Here is a 24,819-nt window from a genome sequence, read left to right as displayed (position 1 = left end):
TTTCGTGAAGCACAAGCTGCCAAAAAACATTTAAGCCTGCCACAATCTTCTGTGCTTACTATGTGTTTGGGCATAACTGCAGTGGCTGGACATGATCCAGCTGATACAGATAAGCTTCAGTAAGCTTCAGATAAGCTTAATATCGGAGTCCTTCAATGATTTTCTGGTCCCGAAACTCCGCCGTAACGCTATGGGAGAGCTTGCTACACTGCCGCCACTGCCACGCGGCGGCGCTGGGAGCATGGTGGGGGCTAGACGAAAGCTGCGCGCTGAGTCAGTTGGTTCTTTATTCTATGGCTGGGCACCCAAGTAGTCCAGCTGCATTGGTTTTCCTCATTTCAAGAGATAATTTGTTGATCCGTACTGCGCTGTTACTTTGGCTACAGAGGTACGAGCGAAAAGGTATCATTATTTTGTTTACCTAGTGACGCCGATGAGCGGGTGAAGTGAAAATGTGCAATATCGTGACAGGAACTGGCGGCTTTACCTTAGACACTCAAGACGTCAGAGTACGCGAAAAAGATTTTGACTCCGCGGACGTTGTTTGAAGCGATCAGTTCATTGTGAAAGGAGACGCTGTGTCCTTGCCCGGCGCCGTTCCTTGGCTGTTCGAAGGACTACCAGTGTACTAGGCACCACGGCAGAAACTGGGAATTTTTTCCTCAGATGCTGTCTGCACTTCTTCAAAAGGGAAAAGAACAAACTTGCACGGGCAAGTAAGAGCGCAACATGCCCAGCCGGTGGGGGCAAGAAAGTTATGGGCTGAATTGCTTCCTTAACGGTTTCAGCCATGTAAACAAGCAGCAATTTTTTTTTTATTTCACTGCTTTTTCTCGATGCATCAGATAATCGTAAAAAAATGCATTTTCCTCATTTCATTCACTATTATTTCAACCATGTTAATTTTTCTATTTTTAAGCTACTTCAATAAAACTACTTGGTAGCTTGCTGTTTTTTTTTTTTTTTGAGGTGCTTTCCATCATATTATGTATTTTGCATTCCTGCCTTGTTTACTGTAACTTTTTTTTTTTGCGCAACAGTGTCATGTTCACTAACATATGTAATGAAATGTGCCATTATACTGAAGCCTGTGACGCAATGGGCATCAGTGTCTCCTCAGCTTGACACGTTTGGGTTTTGCAACAGATACATTTAATATTGCTGCATCGGCACGGCTGCCTCCATCGTAGCCATTGTAACTTTTTCACGCGCACATGCAATAACCACATTGCATGTAAGGCGAAATATGAGTGGTAGTAGAATGTTAGCTGTTTGATGAAAGATAAACAATTGCTTCGAACCGGTACAGGAGTTTCAGCCGAGTGCGGTGCACGCCGACACGGAATGCCCCCACGCTAACAGCAGCGACCCTAGCGCAGCTTCTGTCCCTGTATAAAACTGCGGGCGGAGTTTCTTGACCAGAAAAGCATTGAAGGACTCTGTTAATATTGTTACGGTGAAGGGAAGGAAGAAGTTGAATTGGACTAGAGGAAGACGAAGTCTGGCAGGAGTCTGAACGCCATATACACCAGTTGTAAATATACATTATTTTACACTTGTGGGCCTGCTTTCTTCCTGCAACATTTTGGTGGCCTTCATGTCGTGTCGGCTTGTCAGAAAAACTACTTTCCCGTTATTCTGGTTCGTACCAGATCTCACGCCAACTGTCCGACGTGACATATGAGATCGCCCCAGTCGGTCAGCCTTCAGTGCCTCCCAACGTCAGCAGCGATGTTGTTCACGACGCCAGGCTCAAGCCCTATGTCCCCCCATTAAGTGAGGCTCTATAACTTGCACCGGGACGGAGCTACCCCGCCGGGAGGGTGATGTTACGGTGAAGGAAGGGAAGAAGTTGAATTGGACTAGAGGAAGACGAAGTCTGGCAGTTGCCTGAATGCCATATACACCAGTTGTAAATATATTATTTTACACTCGTGGGCCTGCTTTCTTCCTGCAACAATATGTTCAGATGAGCAGGAAATTGAATGCATTAGTTCCAATATGTGGTCAGGGGTAGTGCAAGGGCCCAGGACAGAACAAAATTTGGAGGACGCTTAAACGTTTCCCTTAAGAGTGGAACGTGACAGCATCCAAAGATCCCTGACTGCTTCTCACGCTTCCCGCCAACTGCCGGTTACGTAACCTCAATGTTTACTGGGAAACACTGGTGGCTAACACTATACACGATGGCGGACTTTCTGGTAAAAACGCAGCCTCTTGCTTGGGTCACAGATGTGAGTGCCATCTGGACAGTGTTTGCAAGGAACTGGGCACACCGTTGTACATGTAAGAGAATTGCTCGTATGTTTTTTCGTATATTAAAATTACAATCCGATGCTATGTCTGTAGTTTGTGTGTGTGTCGTACTTTACAATTTTTCTAACGCATTTTACTTTGAGAGATTTAATTAGTTCAGTAACGCCTTTGTGCTACATGGAGGGCCTGCGTGGTTGGGTATGCACGGTTCGGAATTAGTTGTTTCTCCCAAGAAAGCAGGTGCTGGACGCTAGACTTTCTGCGACACAAGGCCCTTAACATCATCACGTTAAAACAAGACGACCAACACGAGGAGTCATAAGCATTCTGGAAATGATTTCAATTTATCCGGGTTTCCGGGCTGGCCACGTGCACAAACTTGTTTCCAAAAGCACCGTGGATTTTTGCTGCCCTGTTATCACTTTTGGTAAATGATACAGAGCTGGTTCTGCATAGTTTGGTTTCGTGGCAGTGTTACTCCTTGCATGGCGACCGAAAGTTGCACAAAGCCACACGATTGCAACATGAGCAGGAGCCTCATATTAACAACGCAGCAGCAGTATAGCTCGGTACGAGCAGCCAGGTACCTAGCAATGGCGGACACACTTGGGAATGGAAGTAACGTGCGTGCAAGCTATGTATAAGGTACTGCTGATTATGACCAGTGTGTTTGTTGACTTGTGTTATGTCGTGCTGTCCTCTGGTGTGTCATAAGTAGCATTTGCTACCAGTGTTATCTGCAATGTCCGCATGATGGAGCTGCAACCTCCATATCTGTGCGTTTGTATGAATCCGTTAGGCCAATTAGGTTTGATCATACCACACGTGTGCCACCAATCAAGTGTGATCACGCCACCCGTGCAAAAGCCACTGACATAGTCAAATAAATGCCATGTTGGCGAGACCCCCTCACCCGAAAGAAGCGTCTCCATCTGCCTCACCGTGTTGTCCTCCAAGATGCTAGGCACCTCCATCGGCCGGAACTTGCACCATTGAGGCACTAAGAACTACAGGAGTGCTGACAGAAAACATGCGGCTTGTTAATTTAAATTTCCTTGAAGACACTAATGCTGCCTGGTTCTAATTTAAGGTGCAAATAGCACACTGTGCTGTATAATTCTAAAACACAAGCACTGATCATAATGCCTCGTTAATGCAGGTAAAAACGTGTAGACGTAACTTCAGAAGTGCGGCGGGAAGTTTTGCACCTCATCTACGAACAAAACAACACACACACACAAGTGGCACTACTAGGTGCTGATTTGCAGGGATTAATGTTACAAAGCTGCACAACGGCTATCACAGATGATGTAGTGTGGGGCTCCAGATCAGTTTTGATCATCACCGTTCTTAACGTGCACCCAAGCCTCGGTACACACACGTTTTGCATACCAGACGACTACAGCACTGAAACACATACCACGTCCACCACCATCGCCGTCGCCGCCGCCGCCGCCGAAACTATTCCGGCCTCCACGATCACCGAAGCTACTTCGGCCACCAAAGCTGCCACGACCACCACGATCACCAAAGCCGCCACGACCACCACGATCCCCAAAACTTCCGCGGCCACCACGACCGCCAAAGCCTCCGCGACCACCACGGTCGCCGAAGCCGCCGCGGCCTCCTCCGCCTCGGCCGCCGAAGCCGCCACGATCACCTCGTGGAGTAAAGCCTACGAAAAAGCAGAAATCACACAGCGTCAGATTTTCTACCAATGCTGCACACAACACTCGGACAGCTTGCAGCACCCTGCCGGCGTGCGGTGCAGCGTTTTGTTTTTCCGATTTGTTACGCATCCAACATCGTTGGTCACTTGCTTCATACCAAGCCCGCAGGTTTCGAAGAATTACACATAAAACACGAGCAAGGGCCTTAGTAACATGCCAAGTAACAAGTAGCAGTAACTCTTACATGGTAATAATAATAAAAAAAACATCAGGCGCTTTCGAAACAGCGCGCGCCGAACTTCGCACCGCAAACCGACACTAGACTGCGTTCGTGAATTTGCTGCAGCTCACGCACAAGTGAAAGAAAATTACAAACACTCAACCGACTAGGGGCAAACGCTACGAGTTTATATTCAAAACAACCAAGATGGTGACTGCCACGAACCTCAGTCTCAAATGTACCAGCACGAGGACGTAATTATGTGCAATGTCTTTATGATACACGACAAAGCTGTAACATCACTTGGGAATGAACACTGGCACAAGACAAGAGATTCGTCGCAAACATTTTTGTAACAATCGTCTCTGTCATGCAGCGCTGGGCACTCTCATAACGCGTAGGGCATTGAAATACCGCCTAATAATAATAGCAAGGAAACTTAAATACAAATTCCTCAATTAAAGAATTCACAATTGCTACACTTAAATACAGTGGAGTTGTCAGCAGCTAAAAGGCAACACATAACAAATTAGGAAGATTACCTGGCCGTCCCATCTCTACAACCACGTGTTGGAAAAAGCACGCTTGCTTCTTGCCTAAAACGCGTTGCGGAAGAGCGAAAGACAGCGACAGAGATGCCGACAAAAAAATTACACTGTACCGCCCTCCGCAGCACCAACACGTAAAAAGCTCTTAACAACTTAATAAATGTCATCTTTAAGGCACCATTAAGCAGTGTTACAACGTATTTATTGTATATATTGGTTATTTATCCTGTAATATTTCAAGTAAGTAAAATCTGAATCATGTTTTAGGATTATTTTTCTAAGCGTATTAAGCCAACTAAGCTGTGCCGACCGCACTACTAAAGTTGGGGGTACTATTTACAAAATGCTTACATAAATTAAATTAAAATATGGCGCTCTTTTAATTGTTCTAATATTTATTCAACGACAGAGTATAATGTGCGAACAATTTATACACTTGTAAAATACGTCATTACACGCTTCGGCTAAACATATTTTTTTAGCCGATTTCTTATCTACTTCGCTTGCCAACGTTGGGGTAGGCGATGCTAAAATGGCGTTGCACACAGCTGATTGGAGTCCTCTAGGAAAAGATGTTTATTACAGGTGACTGTTTCTGTACTTTTCTTTCTATATTGAAGTAAAATGTGTACGTATATGCAACAAACATTGGCGAAATGTGTCGAACGCTTACACACATTCTTTTTTTTTTTTTTCAATGTCAGAACTTCGGCGATAAAAGCACATTTCGGATCCGTCGCAACGAGAACTCTTAAAATCGTGCGATGCGAACCTAATGCATTCAGTGCGCGAGTTCGTGTTTTTTATTTATTCCAAGTTTGCTGGTGCGGACTGTAATTTCACCGCATTATTAGAATATGCTCGTAGCGTTTGCTCATCTGTGGATGGTATTTCAAGAAACCTAGTGTTCTTTCGCAGCTTTCCGTGCAGTCAATGTCGTCTCTCTTGCTGCCTTCTTATTCAAATGTCTTCCAGTGGCACGTTTTTTTTTAATTATTATTAAATGACAGCTGCAAACATCGTCGTATTAAGCAATCGCACTTATTGCTGGTACACTGACAGTATCACAAGTATGCTGCGTTTAATAGAAAAAAGCATTGTGTAACTGTCATTAGAGCGTTGTGCAGTGTATACATAACCTTCTGTCGTTGTGCGTACCTTCTGCGCAGGAAGTTTGAGCTTTATTCTATGGACTGGCAGGCGCAGAACCTTGAGCTGTCGGATTTCATCGTCGCGGCAGCTCCATATGGAGGACCGATTGGTGCGTACCCTCGCTAGAGGAGAATTGATTCTGTGGACGCTCGGTGCACAGATACGTGCACTATGAGGACCCTTTACGCCTAGCACTCGGGCTACATCATGTTGAACAAAACCTGTTGCACACTTTCGCGTGCTTCTCACTTTAGCCCTCATCAGAGATGACCGCAAAGTCGCCCGGATAAAACTGGGTAGTGGATGCCTAATACATCTCTTCACCTCAAGTGGGAAGACGCTAGGGAACATAAAGGTAAAATTGCTATTTTGAGCTATTTTCGTATGTATTAGCTTTGTAAGTGTGATTAGTCCGAACATGACATTGTATGTGTACTCTTGTGGTGACCTAATATAGTCAGAGGTGCTGAAAGTGTCGCGGGTATACTTGCAGCATGATGCTGGGAGTATCGTGGCCATGGGATGGTCCAACGTGGAAAGCCTGGTTGTCATACAAAGAGATGGCGTAATCACCGAGTACACACTGCAAGGGAGAGTGCAAACGACATTCACCATGGGACAGGTGAGATTTCAAAGACTTATTCGATTTGCTTGCACTTCATGAACTAGATCAGGAAACACTAACTACACTGAGCTGTTTCTTTCGCTAGTGCATCATAGTAGAATCTTCACATCGCTGTTCATTCCACATGATGCAGTGTTCATGCAGGGTGAGTTCACAGCGGTCCCTGCACTCCCAGAAGAGGCAGTGGGCTTTGTATGGGGAGTTGTGGGGTCTCTCACACCCGTGCTCTTGGGACAAAGGAACGACAACACCGTAGTGCAAACAATCACAAGGGCATTTATTGCACCTTTCATAGATCAATGCCTGCTAGCCGAGTTGCTATCCACAAAACATGCCGATGGGCGCGCGACAAATCTAGAAGTCCGACTCACCGCGACCGGAAAACGAGCGAATATGTTCGCCCCATGCTGGATCCCAACGCCTGGTCGTTCGCGCGTACTGTCACGCGAATGGTGGCGCATTCCAAGGCGGCCACGCGAGACGGTCTCGCAGAAGCATGGGTCGGCGGCGCGCGGGATGTCCACGCTGTTCGCCGACCCGCCGGGAAAGAGCCAGCCCGTCCTCCCCTGCGCCCCCAAGTGACCCTGCCGTGAGGCGGCGTTAGCAACGCAACACTCGCGCCATCTCTCGCACTGCGCCCCAACCACATCGACCGCCGCGGGTATCACGCAGGCCACGCGGCGAAGCCGGATTACAGGAGACGCGACATGCGGGAAAAACATATCAGGGGACGCGCGAGAGTCGCGCATCCCCACAGAGTGCACAAGAAAAAAAAAAGAAAAATATCGCATTCACATGCATACAACTCGTACAAAATGAGTTGCACAAACTAGCTGAAAGAGACCCAAGAGAGCACACAAGGTGCTGATGTGGTTCAATATGTGCATATCCACAGTACATAATTGAGAACAAATGCCATCTCCAGGCTGCCTGTTCCTGTTGTTTCGTTAGGCAATGTCATATATCATGAAGGAGAAATAACTTCAATCAAGACAGATAATACAGGTTTATCACTAACATTTTGCATATCTTTGAGATTAGCAATGTTACAGTTCTGCCACATGATGCCTCCAAGTTCTTTGACTTTCATGTGTTGCATGTTTCTTCACGTTTCTTGCGTTCCTCTCTGGTACATGTACAGTCAGTGTCACCCTTGTGTAAAACACAGGAACGGCAGCCACTGGGCCACTCCAGAGGCAGCCAGCGGCGTCTGATGGTAGCTGCTGGGCTTGAGGTGAGAAGTGTCTGAGCATGCGCAGCCAACGCATCTAATCTCGGGCCCAGCCACTACTGTTAGACATAGATGGCTGGCTGCGGAACGCCCCAGTGGCCGCCATTCCCATGCTCTGCATAATGGTGATGGCAACTGTACTAAGTACCATGTAGAAAACCTTTCAATTGATAGTTCTGTTTGTCAAATTCCTTCTAGTGTTTACTCTTGCCAAGTATTTACCAGCTGGTACACTCAGCCAAGTTGCTCCAATATGCGATTTCAATTTTAAAAAGTACGTTTTTTTATTTGTGCACATGCAGATTCCAAAAGACACGGGTGTCCTCGAAGCTCGTGTTTTTTCCACAAACAAAAGGACTGGAGTGATTATACTCACAGGCTCCTACAAGTTCTTTCTTGTAGAAAACATTGCTAGCTATAAGACGTGGCAGCTGGGAGACGTACCTGGTATGTAATCTGCACTCACATTGTTCTTATAACTACTTGGCAAAAAATGCTAATGCTGGAACTTTTTTAATGCTACCTATCCTATAGTAGTTACCAGTTAAGTAGCTTGCTCTCGTTTGTGCTATGAAACATGATGCTTGCGTCATGTTTCATAACACATGTGAGAGCACACGCACATGAAACCTCATCTGTGCATCAGCTTCTGTTAGTGTGCAAAGTTTTGTTAGGCCACAGATGCAGGAATGAAACTGGCAAATAATTCAACCTTGCCATTATCGTCTGCCTCACACTTCTCCTTGTAAGCATCTCTCCTCACCATTCTTCCCTGAACAAACTAGACTTCGTCCTCGTGGCATCAGTGCACCGAAGTCTGGTCATTCATGCATTCACATGAACTGCTGTTTGCATGTTGGCATACCTTGTGAACAGTGCAGTGCACAAACACAGACACTGCATGCTGTTAAAATTGTGAACTCTGTGGTGCATGAACATAAACATTGAATGAGATTACATGTTGCAGGGGATGACAGTAAATACAATTGTTCACATTGTAGTCAGTTTTATAGCATTTAAATGCTTCATGAAGGCTTCGCTTTGTTACCAAGCACAGCCAGAGACGAAGCTGAGGACAGTACAGAAGACGATGGCGTTCACTGATGTCACATGAACTGTCTTTCATTTTCTATGCCAGTGAATGCTTTGTAAATACCCTGTAAATATATTTAAGCCTCGTTTCTCCCATAACATTTTGGGGCTCTCCAAGATGCACAGCAGATTTACGCAGTGGGCACTCCTTGGCTGCATTGGCAATGCCAGCTGAAGGCAAGAATGCTTCAGGCACTTCACCATCCGTGCCCACCATCATCGTGGCACAACCGCGCGACCCAGGAACATTTTATGGCATGGATAATACCAACGTTGAAGATTGGCTTCAACTATACGGACGGGTGAGCACGAGCAATCACTGGGAGCAGACCGTCATGTTCACTAACGTGATCTTTTATCTTGTGGGAACAGAACGCTTCTGGTTTGAGACCCATGAAGAGGAACTCATGTGCTGGGACTTGTGCAAACAAATGCTCACTGATTTGTTTGGCAAGACTGTTGGCCGCCGGCGTGCCATGCAGAAAGACATTGCATGCTGAGTTCAGACTTGCGCTGAGTGCTATGTGACTTACGTATATCCAGGACATGCTTGCACTTCGTCACAAGGTTGACAAGAAGAAGCCGGATGTGGAAAAGGTCGCCCATATCCTCAAAGGAATGGCAGACATGTTTACTTTCCTAATCTTCAGGAACTCTTCGACAGTGCAGGACATCATTGTCGAACGCCGCCTCTTCGAAGAAGCCAAAAGCCCACCATTGCCATTGCCCACCACGTTTCTCACCTTCCTAACATGGCTGCAAAATCTACCTGTGAGGACGTCCATCTCCCACCCGTGCCCAATGCATCTCACAGTATCTTTGTGCGTCGTCTGCCGGTAGAATGAAGCTGCCTCTCCAGTTCCTCCCCAGGTTTGTGCCCCAGACTATTCCAATGCACCCATATCCTTCATCTAGATTGTTGTACGGCAAGAATTGGCCAACGTCGGACTCCAGTCCCCATCAGACTCAACTACCACTCACCTGGTGTACCTGATCTACCACGAATTTCGTAAGCTCGTCCTCATCGAAACCCGGAAGAATGATGCTTTTCTGATGACAGGCCTATCTGCTTCTGCTGTGGATGTGTTCGACATATTTCCCTCCATTGTCACAGCTCTTGGAACTTGCAGCCTTGGCCGAGCTTTCAAAATACCCGGCGCCCGCTTGGTAGTCCCCGCCCGCCAACACCCCGCAGGGGCGTCTGCATCAGCAGGCGTTTGGTGTGTTGCGACACCACGTACCCGAGCACACGCGGGTTCGACCCTCCCGCGTCCCCGCAGGGGTGTCTGCGTCAGCAGGCGTTTGGTGTGTTGCGACACCACGTACCCGAGCACACGATGGTTGGACCCTCCCGCGTGTAGCCGTGCGCGGCTTAGCCGTGTCCGGGGAAAGGGGGATCCTGGGGGTTGAGCCGACGCCAGGTGTTCGGACCTATAAGGTGTTCGGACCTACCCGGCGGAGGCAACACACCTCTTTGGCCTCTGCTTCACGTAGACAGCACCCTCAGGCTGACCCACCCGGGGAAAATCGGTAGTCGCCTCTTCCTGTCTCTCCCTCCTCGAATCTTCGTCTTTATCTCTCACTTTTTGACCTATCCTGTCTCCTTCTCTCTTCTTTTTACTTCCTTTCTCCTGGTGGCAAGGGTTAACCCTGTGTGGCTACCCAACCTTGGGTACACCATATTCGGTTATAGTGACGGCGTACGACTGGCGTCGTGCAGACTTGCATGCAAGCTCTGCCGCGTCCCCTCGTTGGGCTCCGTGGTGGGCGGTCGGCGCTGTTGCTGAACTTTTATATATTTTCATGGAAACTTCTTTCCCCAAACTTCCTGATCGCCCTCAGAAACGAGGGCGCACCGAAGATGTATTTAAGTTTTTCGGACACCAAATCCAGAATTTCCCCCGGTTCCATGTTATTCACTCTGAAAAGCCAAACAAAGCAGTGCGAAACATTTCACCATTCCTTGTGTCAAAGTCCTTGACTGATGTTTTTGGTCCAGGTTACAAGGTGTCCAGGATGGCAAGCGGTGACCTACTCTTGGAGCTCCGCGATTTGAAACAATATGAAAAACTACCGAAACTAGTGTCATTTGGGGAGACCCACATAACAGTAACCCCGCACCGTACAATGAACACCACTTGCGGTGTTGTGTCGGATGATGATTTGCTTGAGCTGACTGAAGCGGAACTGTCAGAAGAATTAAGATGAGGCGGGATGGTAAAGAGATTCAGACGAAACACCTAATAATTACTTTTGGATCAAGTATCTTGCCCGAGTCAAACGAGGCCGGGTACATCAAGCTCCGTGTTAGGCCGTACGTGCCAAATCCACTCCGATGTTTCAAATGCCAACACTTCGGCCACAATTCGCAGAGCTGCCGAGGCCGTCAAACCTGTGCGAAGTGCAGTGCCCACGAACATACTTCTGAAGCTTGCGAGAACACTCTCCATTGTGTAAACTGTGAAGGCGAGCACGCCGCATACTCGCGGTCGTGCCCGTCCTGGAAAAAAGAGAAAGACATAGTCACAATCAAAGTTAAGGAAAACATATCGTTCAAAGAGGCACGCAGGCGGGTAGCATACCTGCCAAAGAAAAGCTTTGCCGAAGTGGCGCGTCAGGAGGCAGCGTCACAATGGCCTCCGGCGGCTGTCTGACCCACAACCAGCGAGTCGGCAGTTACGCCATCTGCCCCCGCGGTGGTTGCAGCTAGCGCTGCTCCGTCAACACAGCAGAGGGGACCGTCGACCCCGAAGGTGAGCGCAGCTGAGGCTGCCCCAACGTCCCCGGCCCCTTCCAGCGCTGGCAACAGCCAAATCCCGCAGGGTGCCCCATCGACCTCCGGGCTGGTGGGCGCAGGGGTCTTGCCCTCCAAGGCAGGATTCTCTCTTGTAATTTCTCGCTCGCAAGAGCACGTGTCCGGCGCGTCACAAGAGGCAATGGACACTACACCTGTCCTCAAGGCGCATCAAACGCCTAAGGAGCGGCGAGGCTCCCTCGAACGCTCCAGAAAGGGCAGAACCCCCGTTACAGGGCCTCGAAAGAGCTCTGTAACCTAAGGCATCACCTCCGTTTTCATACACACAGCACTTACTTACTTTCAATATGGATACACAAATTATTCAATGGAACGTTAGAAGTCTTCTTAGGAACCTTGATGACGTGCAAGAGCTTATCCAAAAACACAATCCAAAAGAGCTGTGTCTACAGGAAACACACTTAAAACCACAACACACAAACTTTCTCCGACCGTATGTCAAGTTCCACAAAGATCGCGATGATGCTGTCGTATCATCAGGCGGTGTTGCCATTTTTATTCATAAAAGTATGTCCTGTCAGCGTTTACAGCTACAAACGCCCCTTGAAGCAGTGGTGGTTCGAGCTGTTCTTCTAAATAAACTCGTCACCATTAGCTCTCTTTACATACCCCCACACTACAAATTAAACAAACATGAATTTCAGTCATTTATAGACGAATTGCCAGAACCTTATGTTGTTCTTGGCGATTTCAATGCGCACAGCTGCCTGTGGGGCGACTCTCGTATAGATGCGCGAGGTCGTCTTGTTGAACAGTTCCTTTTTTCTTCAGGTGCGTGCTTGCTGAATAAGAAGGAACCCACATATTACTCTCTCACAAACAGAACCTTTTCTTCAATAGATCTTAGTATAGTTTCCCCGTCTATACTGCCCGAACTCGAATGGGAAGTTACGAACAATCCTTACGGGAGCGACCACTTCCCCATACTGATAAGAACATCTAAAGAAAACGAATATCCTCCACAAGCTCCTAGGTGGAAGATAGACACAGCCGACTGGGAGAAATTTCGAACTCTCACTAGCATATCATGGGCTGACATGTCTTCTTTAGAAATTGATGCGGCTGTGGAGTATCTTACAGCATTCATAATAGATGCCGCATCAAAATGCATATCCGAAGTAAGTGGTTTGGCATGCAAACGACGTGTACCATGGTGGAATGGCGAATGTAGGATCGCTCGTAAGAATTTATTTATTTATTTATTTATTTATTTATTTATTTATAAATACTGCGATCTGAAATCAGATCATAGCAGGGTGGGTATACATAGAAATATACAAGCATGTAAACACATACAAATCCATCACATATGCAGGCATTTTCAGACATTGGTGAAGAATACATAACATACAAGAAAAAAACACACTAGCAGATAACACACACGAATTCATAACATTTGCAAGCATTTTTCAAACATTGATAAGGAATTCTGGGTAACAGTATGAGAATTAAGATTATTCCAGTCTGTTATTGTCCTAGGAAAAAAGGAATATTTGAAACAGTTATTCCGTGCGTTGATGGGGGTTATGGATAAAGCATGCCTTCGTCTCGTGTTATAACCTGATGAGTAAGTAAAGAACTTGGAAGTGTTTACCTTATAATGGCCGTTTACAAGTTGAAAGAGGAACTTTAATCGACAGATACGGTTGCGCACAGTCACCGGAGGTAATCCACTGCGCCTTACGAGCTCACCAACAGACGCGCGGCCGTATGAACTAAAAACAAACCTAACTACCTTATGCTGTACACGTTCCAGTTTTTTAATATTGGTTAAAGTGAATGGGTCCCAAATAATTACGGCATATTCCAACAACGGACGAATGTAGGAATTGTACGCCAGTAAACGAACACCAGACGTACATGATTTCAGTGAGCGCCTCAAGAAAAACAGTTTACGCAAAGAATTCGCAACAACAGTATCTATGTGCTTCGTCCAGGAAAGCTCATTGGTTATCCATAGGCCCAAATATTTGTACTCTCTTACCTCTGATAGAGATACGTTGTCAACATTATATGCAAATTGAATAGGTTCTTTCTTATGTGTGATTCTCATAAAAACAGTTTTTTCAAAATTAATAGACATTTGCCATTGTTCGCACCAAGCAGTCACCTTTGCCAGGTCATTATTTAGACGCACCTGATCATCAACAGAAGATATCTTTTCATACAAAATACAGTCATCTGCGTAAAGTTTCACGGAAACTGAAAGTTCTGCGACTATGTCATTTATAAATAACAGAAATAAAAGTGGTCCCAAAACTGATCCCTGGGCAAGGAATCAGAATCAGAATCAGAACAAGGCGTGGGGGTTGCTGCGCGCTTCTCCCACTGCGGAGAGTCTTGTTAACTTTAAGAAAGCAAAGTCCCAAGGCAAGCGAACCTGCCGACAGGCCAAAAGAGAAAGTTGGCACAAGTTTTTACCAAGTATTAACTCGTTTAGAGATGAGGCCAAAGCCTGGAACAAGGTTAATAGGATTAGAGGGCGGCAAACATACTCACTCCCTCTGGTAAACACACACGGCGATACACTCCAAGACCAGGCAGATTCACTTGGGGAGTATTTTGAGAGCGTGTCAAGTCCAACAAATTATCCACAATCCTTTCTCAAATACAAACAAATAGAAGAATGTAAGCCATTAACCAGAAAAAGTCGAGAGAATGAGCCTTACAACCTTCCTTTTAGTATTGCCGAATTGAGAGCTGCCTTGAGTGCATGCAAGAGCTCCGCACCAGGATCAAATAGAATCATGTATGAAATGCTCAAAAACTTACACAATGATACGCAAGTTACACTACTCACACTTTTCAACACCATCTGGGATGCAGGGTACCTTCCAACCGCATGGAAGGAAGCCATTGTGGTCCCTGTTTTGAAACAAGGCAGAGATCCTTCCTCAGTGGCAAGTTACCGCCTGATAGCCCTCACAAGTTGCATTTCTAAGGTGTTTGAAAAAATGATAAATCGGCGACTCATTCATTTCCTTGAACAGAGCAAAATGCTTGATCCTTATCAGTGCGGCTTCCGAGAAGTGCGCTCCACAACCGATCATCTCATACGTGTTGAAGCAAATATCCGGGACGCATTTGTACACAAACAGTTTTTCCTATCCATATTCCTCGACATGGAGAAGGCATACGACACAACGTGGCGCTACAGAATCTTGAGAGACTTGTCAGAAATGGGCATTCATGGTAATATGCTTAACCTAACAGAAAGCTATCTGTCCAATCGTACTTTCCAAGTAAAAGTCGGTAATGCATTGTCACGTCCTTTTACGCAGGAAACTGGTGTACCCCAGGGAGGCGTGCTCAGCTGCACTCTCTTTATTGTTAAGATGAACACGCTACGTGCTTCACTGCCACCGGCCATTTTTTATTCCGTATACGTAGATGATATACAAATAGGCTTCAAATCCTGCAACCTCACAGTATGCGAGAGACAGGTACAGCAGGGCTTGAACAAGGTTTCCAAGTGGGCAGACAAAAACTGATTTAAAATCAACCCCCACAAAAGGTCTTGTGTTCTTTTTACTAGAAAGAGAGGCCTGGTTCCAGATCCTTGTGTTCAACTGTGTGGACATCAAATACCTATCAACAAAGAACACAAATTTTTAGGTATTATACTAGACTCCAAGCTTACTTTTATACAGCACATTAAATATCTTAAAGAAAAATGTCTAAGGACAATGAACTTAAAATTCTATCCCACTCAACATGGGGTAGCGACAGGAAGTGCCTGATGAATGTTTATAAGAGCCTAATTCGATCACGATTGGACTATGGCGCCGTCGTATATAATTCTGCCGCTCCAAGCGCACTAAAGATCCTAGATCCTGTCCACCATCTAGGTATCCGCTTAGCCACTGGCGCTTTCAGAACTAGCCCGATTGAAAGCTTATACGCAGAATCAAATGAATGGTCCCTCCATCTACAAAGAACTTACATCAGCCTTACATATTTCCTAAAAATACACTCCAATCATCAACATCCATGTTTTAACACTGTTAACAATATGACCTGCACTACACTTTTCCATAATCGCCCCTCTGCAAGAAAGCCTTTCTCGCTTCGAGTGAGGGAGCTTAGTGATGAGATACATGTTCCACTCCTCGAGCTTCGCCTAATGCATCCAACCAAGTTGTTACCGCCTTGGGAGTGGCAGGTCATAGAATGTGACATATCCTTTTTAGAAGTAACAAAACACGCACCAGAGATCGAAATACGAACTCATTTCCTAGAACTACAGCACAAGCACTCCCACGCAGAGTTCTACACAGACGCTTCGAAGTCTAATGCCGGGGTGTCGTATGCTGCCGTCGGCCCATCCTTCTCAGAATCCGATGTACTACATCCGGAAACAGGTATATTTACGGCCGAGGCCTACGCATTACTGTCTGCTGTGAAGCATATAAGAAAATCAAAACTTCAAAAAAGTCAGCGATATATACAGACTCCGTAAGTGTCGTGAAGGCTCTGATGTCACTCTATACACACAGAAATCCAGTACTTAATGAACTATATTCCGTTTTGTGTAAAGCGTACAGATCTAACCAGCACATTATTATATGCTGGGTGCCTGGCCATAGGAGCATCGAGGGTAACGTTCTGGCTGACGAGATGGCCACGTCAATCGCATCGCAAGCTGTTAACCTTACCGCTGCAGTGCCTGTCACAGATCTGAGACCTTTCTTGCGAAGGAGATTGCGAGACCACTGGCAACGCATGTGGGACACGGAAATGGATAATAACCTCCACCTGATAAAACCACAGTTAGGATTCTGGCCCTCTACTACAAAATCGCGCCGAACAGATGTCCTACTCTGTCGTCTTAGAATAGGACACACGTTTAGCACCCATAATTTTCTACTCACCGGAAATGAGCCTCCAACCTGTGGTAGATGCGGGGAGAGGCTGACCGTACTCCACATCCTCCTGGAGTGTCGGGAAGCCGAATCTTAGAGAAAGAGACATTTTTCATTAGCGTACTGACAGCACATTCCTCTTCATCCCGCAATTCTTTTTGGTCCAGAACCGCTTTTTAATACAGACACAGTCCTAGGTTTCCTCAGAGATGTGGTCTTACATGTTATTAGTCCCATGCAGTCGTAGCGCCTCCTCTCTCCAGAGGATGCCACTGCGATAATTGTTTTGCATAGCACATGCCTCCAGGCCCTTGTGTTTCAAGGGCTCTAAGGAGGCAGCAGTGCTCTAGCATTTCTTATAATTTGATATATTTTACCTATCGTATCATTCCTTTTAAATGCATCTAAATGTTCATAGTACAAGTCATACGTCATCGCCATAATTTTATTGTACAGATTTTACGCACTTTAGAGCGTATATTTTAAGGCCCCTTTACAGCCACGTCACACCAACTTCATAGTAATCATAATTACACTGAAAACTCATTAGCACAGACATGGCGCTCTTTGGCCATACCTGGCCCTTGCGCCAAAAAACCCCATACATCATCATCATCATCATCCGCCCGCCAACACACACCGAAGACGTTACTCAACATCTTTACCTGCGCCACCAAACCGTTACCCTTCGCACCATCCATGTCTTTCCCACTTGCCTCTGCCTCGCCACTCTCCGTCTCCTTCTTACTTAAGCTGCTCTTCAGAAAACTAACGGACACAGCTCCGAGAGGTGAGCCTGCCATGACAACCCAACCTGAAATTCCTCTGCTTACGCTGCCTGGCCTTCACAGCCTCATCAATGTGGACGTAAACGGTACACCTGTATTAGCACTGATGGACCCAGGAGTACACATATCGGTTATGAACTCAAACCTCCGTACGCACCTAAAAATAGTCTAAACTACTGCCCCGTTCGCTGTCGTCCGCGTCGCCAATGGTGGAACTCCAGCTCTCACTGGGATGTGTGTCGCCCATGTCACTGTAGCTGGACACCATACTTCTGTATTGTTTTACGTCTTGGAGCAATGTCCACACAAAATCATCTTAGGCCTTGATTTTATGTTGGCACATTCGGCCGTTATTGACTGCTCTGCAGGTGTTGTCCAACTCGCCCTAAAGCATGCCGTTGACATTCCTGATCCTGCGCCGAGTCGACAGTGTTTCACCGATTACGTTTGTCTACCTCACCGATCTGTGACCTATATTGCCATTTCACCTGATCCACATGTTGCTGATGGCAATTACATCATGTCGCCCAACGTCACCCTCCTCCTTTCGCAGAATGTCGCATTCCTACACACAGTCGTCCATATAAAAGAAAATGTCACCTGTCTTCCTATGGTGAATTTCAGGCTCTGCGCTCAACCTCAGGGCTATCTCTTGCAACCTTGGCCTCGGCTTGCGACTACCGTACCATATTTCTGCCTTAACTAGTGATACTGCGTGGCCTACCTCTGTTGGGAGGAAGGAAGTGATTGAAGGAAAAATGCTGGGCATAACTTTAACAGACAGAAAGAGAGTGGTTCGGATCAGAGAGCAAACGGGTATAGACGATATTCTAATAGAGATTAAGAGGAAAAAATGGAGCTGGGCAGGTCATGTAATGCGCCGGTTAGATAACCGTTGGACCATTAGGGTTACAGAATGGGTACCAAGAGAAGGAAAACGCAGTCGAGGACAACAAAAGACTAGGTGGAGCAATGAAATTGGGAAATTCGTGGGCGCTAGTTGGAATCGGTTGGTGCAGGACAGGAGTAATTGGAAATCACAGGGAGAGGCCTTCGTCCTGCAGTGGACATAAAACAGGCTGATGATGATGATGATGATGATGATGATGATGATGATGATAATGATGATGAATCTTTCAGTCTAGCTTGACTTGCTGTTTTTCTTTAGTGTCCCTTTAAGCAAACATTACTGGCTCAGCTGTGAAAAAAAAATTTAGCAAACTAAACATCTCACTCCAGAACTTTTCCTCATGTGAACATAATGATGCAGGTATTTTGTATTGAACAGATTTGGATGCTCCGCCCAGTAGCTGGACTGCCATCTTCGATGATTCTAGTACCAAAGTAGTTGTTGCCAAAGATGACAAAATTTATGTGCTGGACCCCAGAAGTACTACAAGGTGCTCTTTAGAGGTCTGTGTCTATTTTCCTTGTGATATTTCTGTGTTCGCTTGTCCAGAGTGCATTGACCGAATTGCTGTTTCATGCAATAATGTGTCCATTTTGTTGTATAATTCTATTTATCAAGCCTATTAAGGGGTCCTGAATCACCATTCGCACTTGGTGAAAAAACATGTCTGCGGATAGTATGCGTTGCTGTGAACATCTCAGCCAAGTTTTGCTTTCATATGCAGTGCATATGAAGCGAATGTCGTTTTTCAAAACGCATGAACGAGGTTCTACCGTACTTTCTGTGGCAAAGTAGTTCAGGGCCCCTTTAAAGCCGAAGTCCCACGAGAACGATTTTGTGCACAACTGCGACGAGCGACAGCTTTGGTCAATGAAACGGGCCGTCGTGCAAACTGATCACTCGTTCTTGTCACTCGATCGCTCAGTTCTGGAAATCTAGAATTCGTTGCCTGGAAGTGCTATGAGCGACTAGCCAATTGCGTGAAGCCGGAATTGGATGTACATCAGTCAAGTGCTACCAATTGTCGCACAGAATGAGCAAACGACTATTTTAATACGTGCAAGGACAAGAACCTAATGCAAGGCTTTCAGCAATATTTTATGCTGCTCCTTACATTAAAACATAAGAACTTAAACAATAATGTACACATCAAGCCACATTCGGGGCATCTTTGCTGCCCTCATGTCGGCAACACCGGAGAGACGTCATTCAGTGTTGCCGCTCGCATAGGGTACGACTTGTGGGCGACGCGCGAAGGCGACAGCCATCTACATAGCTTCGCTGTCGCGTGCAAGATCGCTTGCGTGGGGTTTATACTTGAGTTGCATTGTAAACTTAATATGTATGTCGATAGTCCTGGATAAAATAGTTTTTTTCTCTTCTGTTTACAGCACTTCTTAAACTAAGTATTCAACCAAAAGTGTATGACTGTCTGTCATGTATGTTAGTTACAGACGTAAATGTACCTTTCTCTGTTTTTCTGGCTAAGGGGGAACTGAAGATTTTGACCAAGCTTGCCTGAAACTGGTTACTCTATGTGAGTAGGTCAAAAAGGGTTCATCAGCAAAATCTTTGCAAGAGTGACGGCTCCAGATTGTATTACCTTATCTGTGCACCGAACTAGAAACACAATAGGGTATGGAATCTGAAACACTCAACAGCGTGTCATAGACTAGGGTGCTCTGACTGCTGGAACCTATTCGAAATTAGTTGGTGTTGTATGCAGTTTTCTATATGACTAGTACATTGAATCATGCATGGGATTGTGCTATATGCCTCTTTGAAGTTTGGTAACAACCGTTTTACTGGCCAGCGAACCTTTGCTGTGAAGTGGCCAGATGAAGTTCCAAGTTCTGATTTTCAATGTTGTTTTCACTTAGACGCTGCCCATAAAGCCTACGTTCAATGCTGTCATCGAAATGGCTGTGTCCTTTGACTACAAGAACATTGCCCTATTTCTTGACAATGGCCACCTCTGGGCAGGTTCCAGTGATCTGAAGGTATGTTTCACTGCCATTAGTAATCTGCTGCAGTGCAGGCAATGGGGGAAGTATGCACAGCAGGCACTGCGTGTTGAAGTATGCTTTTTTTGGCTCAGAAGAGCCCAACTTAAGGTGGTCACATGCAATGAAAAAGGAGCCCAAATAGGCAGTGCTGCATCTACTACAATAGATGCCCATAATGAATGAACGTTATTCCTAAAGAAAAGTATTTCTGTAGAGAAAACATTTCTTGCCTGAAATATCAGCGGTGCACATGTACATTAAAACCTCGTTAATATGTAGTTGGCAGGGAACGTGGATCAGGCACGCACTAAATGATGTTCTAATTAACCGACAGTGACTGATGAGCGGCTGTAGACTTGCCAACCAACAGAACATGTAAATTCTCGCTCAAGCACATGCAGACAAGTTTTATTTGCGATCAGGTGGCAAGAACTGCGATTTTCACTTGCCCCCGTGATGGCCTTGCAACGACAACGGCATCCTTAAATACTGCAAGGCCACAAGCCAGTTCCTCCATCAGGCCCCACTTCTCTGCGAATGCCGTCATTATGGTCAACGCACTAGCTGCTTCAGATGTGGAATGGCCATCATCCATTTCTTCATCCATGACGCTGACGTGGAAGTGCTAGAAACTATGTGGGCTGGAAGCACGTCATGGCTACTATGTTTTGACGTCGCTATCAGTGGTGACTACAGTCCGGGAAAGGTCCGGGCCTATCTATGGTCAGCGCACACAACACTTCGCCGATTCCACACTTCTACGCACTGAAAAGTGAAGTAAATACTATGCACTAACCTTTTGAAATGCGTTAACTGACCACAGCTTAAGTGGTAAGCCAATACATTAGGTCCAATAGCAACAGGTTGGGGGATTCATCGTGACTATAAGCCCAAATTACTTGTTAAGCGGGTACATATTAACAAGGTTTTACTGCAGTATTGAAATTTTTTATTTGAATTGAAGACACCTGTTTAGAAAAACTTTTAATACCATATCAGGTGCCAAACATTTTTATATTTCTCAAAGAGCTTTGGGATTTCTTTCTATGACCACCGGCACTGTCTAATTTTACTGAATTGTACTTGCGTTTCTTTTTATGTATTAGTGATTTCTTAAGCTACAACTTGGGATCTGATGTGAGCTTCACTTCGCTAATTCGAAATGATGGTAATATCGCATTCTGGAGAATAATTCACCATTTTTTTTTACATATTATGCGATCGTGTTCTATTGCGCTGTATTTTGTCAGCATGTGACTTGCTATTATTTCTCCAAATACAGTTCAACCTCGATGTCACAAAGTAGGTGAAATTGGCAATTTGCTTTGTTATATCGAAATCTCATTGTATAGAAATTCGACCTTTTATGCAAATAAGTACAGTCGCCGACCGATTTTTCTCACACTGAAAGGGGCTGCAGAATTTTCCTAATTATCAGGCAATTGAATAAAAGCAAATTTGAATGAGCAAACAATTAATTTTGGTGAGTCTTGGAGTCTACGACGAATGATACGGTTTCATGCCACATCGACGATATGTTCATATCGGCGGTACAAATTAAGCGAAGCCAGCCACGCTTTTGCGTGCACTCCGCCCCTGCAGCTGGTGGCGTAGCCTGCATTGGGACCAAGGTAAATACACCTGGTAGCGAAGCTCCCGTAGAAGCCCGTACGCTCAAAACATGGCGGATCATCAGTGGTTCATGGGGCTTAGCACCATCTGTGTGACGAGAGAATAATTCTGGCGAAAGAAAAAATCATGTGACGCCATATCCGTTAAAAATAGAAGCGACATTCTATTCTCGAAGGTGCAAAATTTGTTTTAGTTAAAATGCCCCGCCATTTGACTCAATCGGCGTTTTGAGCCTACAGCACGGAAAGCAATGCACGAAAAGGCCAGCTGTACAGGTGTTGAAATCATACCTCTAGACAGAACATACTTTTCTTGGAGGCCGACAGAGTACAGTGCTGGTCCCATCGTCGGATGCCAAGCCCGTCCCAGTGAATTATCTGGCGGTCGTAACTCGCTTCTTTTGACTGAACAGGTTAAGAAACAATGAAACTACCTGCATCACCAAATTCAGACAAACGTCGACGATTTGAACAGCACAACGTGTGATGGGGATGTATTGTAACAGGTGCACTTTACGAGCGCGCCTTTCTGCACACTTCAAGAGCTGCATTGCATTTGCAAGTGATAGTGGCGTCAATGCCCCCTTTTACGATGGACGCTGAAAAAAGGTGTTGATTGATAGTAATAAAATAGAGTTGTCTTTACTTATCACGCATATATAAAATTTATTAGGAAATTTATTTTTGATTGAATGAATCTGTGTCTCGCTATAATAAAAAAAAACGGTTTTTTCTTTCCCTATGTTTATTCCCTCCAAACACAGCCGCGCTTCTATCACTACTCCCGTAACCACCCTTGCTAGTGGCAGTGACAATTTGTTCTGAACCGATTTTCGCCCGAAGCTTCGAGCTTCGCAACCTATTTGGATCGACTGGTACAATGCTTTCATGAAAAGCACCAGCAGCAGGGAGCCAATATGTACTTCATCTGTTCTTGCTGAAACGGGTCACTGAAACTCGAGATTACGCAACCTTCAATACTATATGCGCCAGAAGATGGCTTACATGATGCCACGCTGTCTTGGCACGCCTACTCTTTGCCCACGCAGTGGATGACCTCTAAAGCAGGATGCATGGCTGTGTATGCGCTTGCTCCCTATGTTGACAGCCACGCGCAGCCAAGGCTGAGACGCGCGCACTTACCCCTCCCCCTCGCCTGATCCCTCGCGACGCTTGATCGCGTTATGGCGAGCTCGCTCCCCTTTCAATCTTTCCCCACTTGTGCGTGAAGCTACCATCTTTCTTTCTCACCCTCGCACACTTTCATCCACACCTAAAGCACAAAGTGCGTGTGGCGCGATAGGATCTTATCTAACTTGGACCTATACGAAACATGACACGGCTTTACTTCGGCAGTCACTTTAGTCATTCCGCACGCGATTTGAGAGGTGCGTTTGCAAGCAGCCGCTTGTAATTCAATCATTTGACCATCTGTATCTGTGGAAGTTTCCATTTGTTGTCTCGGCATTCCTTTTCGGCTAAAGCGAAATTTCGTTATATTGAAATTGCATACAAACACACTTCCTTATATAGAGGTTTTAATTACATGGTGTTCTATGGAAAAGATATTATGAAAAGTTCAGTACTTCCTTATATCGAGAATTTCGTTATATTGAAGTTCATTGTATCAAGGTTTAACTGTAGAGCTTGCTTTCATATATGAAGACTTTTATAACATCTGTTACACTTGTGCTTACATAAGCAGCTTGTCATAGTTTGCAGATTGCGTGTACGTTGATGTCGCACTCCGCTGCATGCCATAGGGGCGTAGACTTGTTCAAGCCATTCATTGTCATGGCTTTTTGTTTGTGCTCCTAATATCATGTAATGATAACTGACTAACTAACTGAGTTGAATCTTGTCCAAGTTTTGACTCACAGTGCTTCTGCTTGACCTCTGTTCCAGACAGTATACTGTGAGATTGACACTCGGGCAAAGTCTAGACCCAAGCAGCTTTTGTGGTAAGCCAGTGCTTTCATCAACTGCCTCTTAGCTACTGTCTTGCACAAGTTAGAGCTATCTCATTGATGCTATGTTTCTTGATAGGTTATTAGCTGGCAGTAGGAAAGTTTCTATATATATAATTAAAGAAATAATCTTGAAGTTTAATATAAAAGGGTGTAATGACTTCACAGGCTCATTTACAGCCTTTCTAAACATGGCTGTTGTCTGATCTCAAACTGTGATCCCAAATTCAATTTTTCTTTTGTTCATCATGGTTGTTCCTTTATCCATGCATTGATGGTAATGTAAAGTACAGTAGAATGATGTTGATGTGTATTCAGGTCACCGCAGAAAAAGAACATAAGATATGGGAAAATGCAACTTCCAGTGATGCTTTGGCAGCACTACTAATGAGACAAGAAGCTACTCTCACACAGCCTTATTTGAAGTTGAACAGAAAGCCAATAAGCTATTCAAAACTGCCACTAAATAGGACTGGTGCTTCAGAGCGTAAGAACTGAGAAAATGTGACAAACAGGAATGTATCAGGAAGATTTTACTGTGGATGCAGCTATAGATAGTTCATAGATGTTTTTACTTTGTTTCGTATTGGGTGGACTGATTTTGTTGGTTCCCAACATCGTTTTCTTTCTTTATTTTTTTCATCACAATAATTTCAGTGTTACAGAAACCGGGATATCAGTTCTAGCAAAAACACTAACATAGAAGTAAAACCTCGTGGGATCACACGCGCGTCCCAATATCTCTGGAGCGGCCGCGCGGTTATCACGTGATAATCACGTGCTCACTCGCGTAGGGTAGCAGGGAGGGGGCAAGTTTTGCCACTTCAGCTTCTCTTTGTGGGGTGATCCAGAGAAGGGTGAGGTGTCAGGTGCGCCCGCGTGATCTTGAGTAATACCCCTATTATTTGGCACCCAAATATAGGAGTATGGCGCTCTGCCGCGGTGGCAGAGCAGCAATCGCTCGCTAGCACTTTTGCAGCAGCACTAACAGTCAGAGCTGTGACCCCTAACCCGCAGTTCGCAGTGAGTTGCGACCACAGGGGCTT

The 24,819-nt window shown here is 45.5% G+C and overlaps 2 protein-coding genes across 2 annotated transcripts in view; one reads left to right on the top strand and one right to left on the bottom strand.

The window, feature by feature from the left end:
- The window catches only part of Fib (rRNA 2'-O-methyltransferase fibrillarin), a 43,526-nt gene extending 38,731 nt beyond the window's left edge, over window positions 1-4,795 (bottom strand). The window contains exons 1-2 of the mRNA XM_075692325.1: window positions 4,689-4,795; window positions 3,677-3,931 (exon numbers count right to left, since the gene is read on the bottom strand). Coding sequence (XP_075548440.1) covers window positions 3,677-3,931; window positions 4,689-4,701 — 268 coding nt within the window. The 5' untranslated portion in view covers window positions 4,702-4,795. The remainder of the gene's footprint in view (window positions 1-3,676; window positions 3,932-4,688) is intronic.
- Window positions 4,796-5,147: 352 nt separating this feature from the next.
- Vps16A (vacuolar protein sorting 16) overlaps window positions 5,148-24,819 on the top strand; it is a 48,876-nt gene continuing 29,204 nt past the window's right edge. The window contains exons 1-8 of the mRNA XM_075692324.1: window positions 5,148-5,279; window positions 5,864-5,955; window positions 6,101-6,201; window positions 6,340-6,468; window positions 8,005-8,149; window positions 18,548-18,672; window positions 20,050-20,169; window positions 23,712-23,767. Of these exons, the coding sequence (XP_075548439.1) occupies window positions 5,227-5,279; window positions 5,864-5,955; window positions 6,101-6,201; window positions 6,340-6,468; window positions 8,005-8,149; window positions 18,548-18,672; window positions 20,050-20,169; window positions 23,712-23,767 (821 nt within the window). The 5' untranslated portion in view covers window positions 5,148-5,226. The remainder of the gene's footprint in view (window positions 5,280-5,863; window positions 5,956-6,100; window positions 6,202-6,339; window positions 6,469-8,004; window positions 8,150-18,547; window positions 18,673-20,049; window positions 20,170-23,711; window positions 23,768-24,819) is intronic.

The sequence above is a fragment of the Dermacentor variabilis genome, chromosome 5, assembly GCF_050947875.1.
Source record: "Dermacentor variabilis isolate Ectoservices chromosome 5, ASM5094787v1, whole genome shotgun sequence".
Lineage (NCBI taxonomy): Eukaryota > Metazoa > Arthropoda > Arachnida > Ixodida > Ixodidae > Dermacentor > Dermacentor variabilis.
The sequence above is the reverse complement of the archived record's forward strand: the minus strand, read 5'-3'. Positions and strand labels throughout refer to the sequence as shown.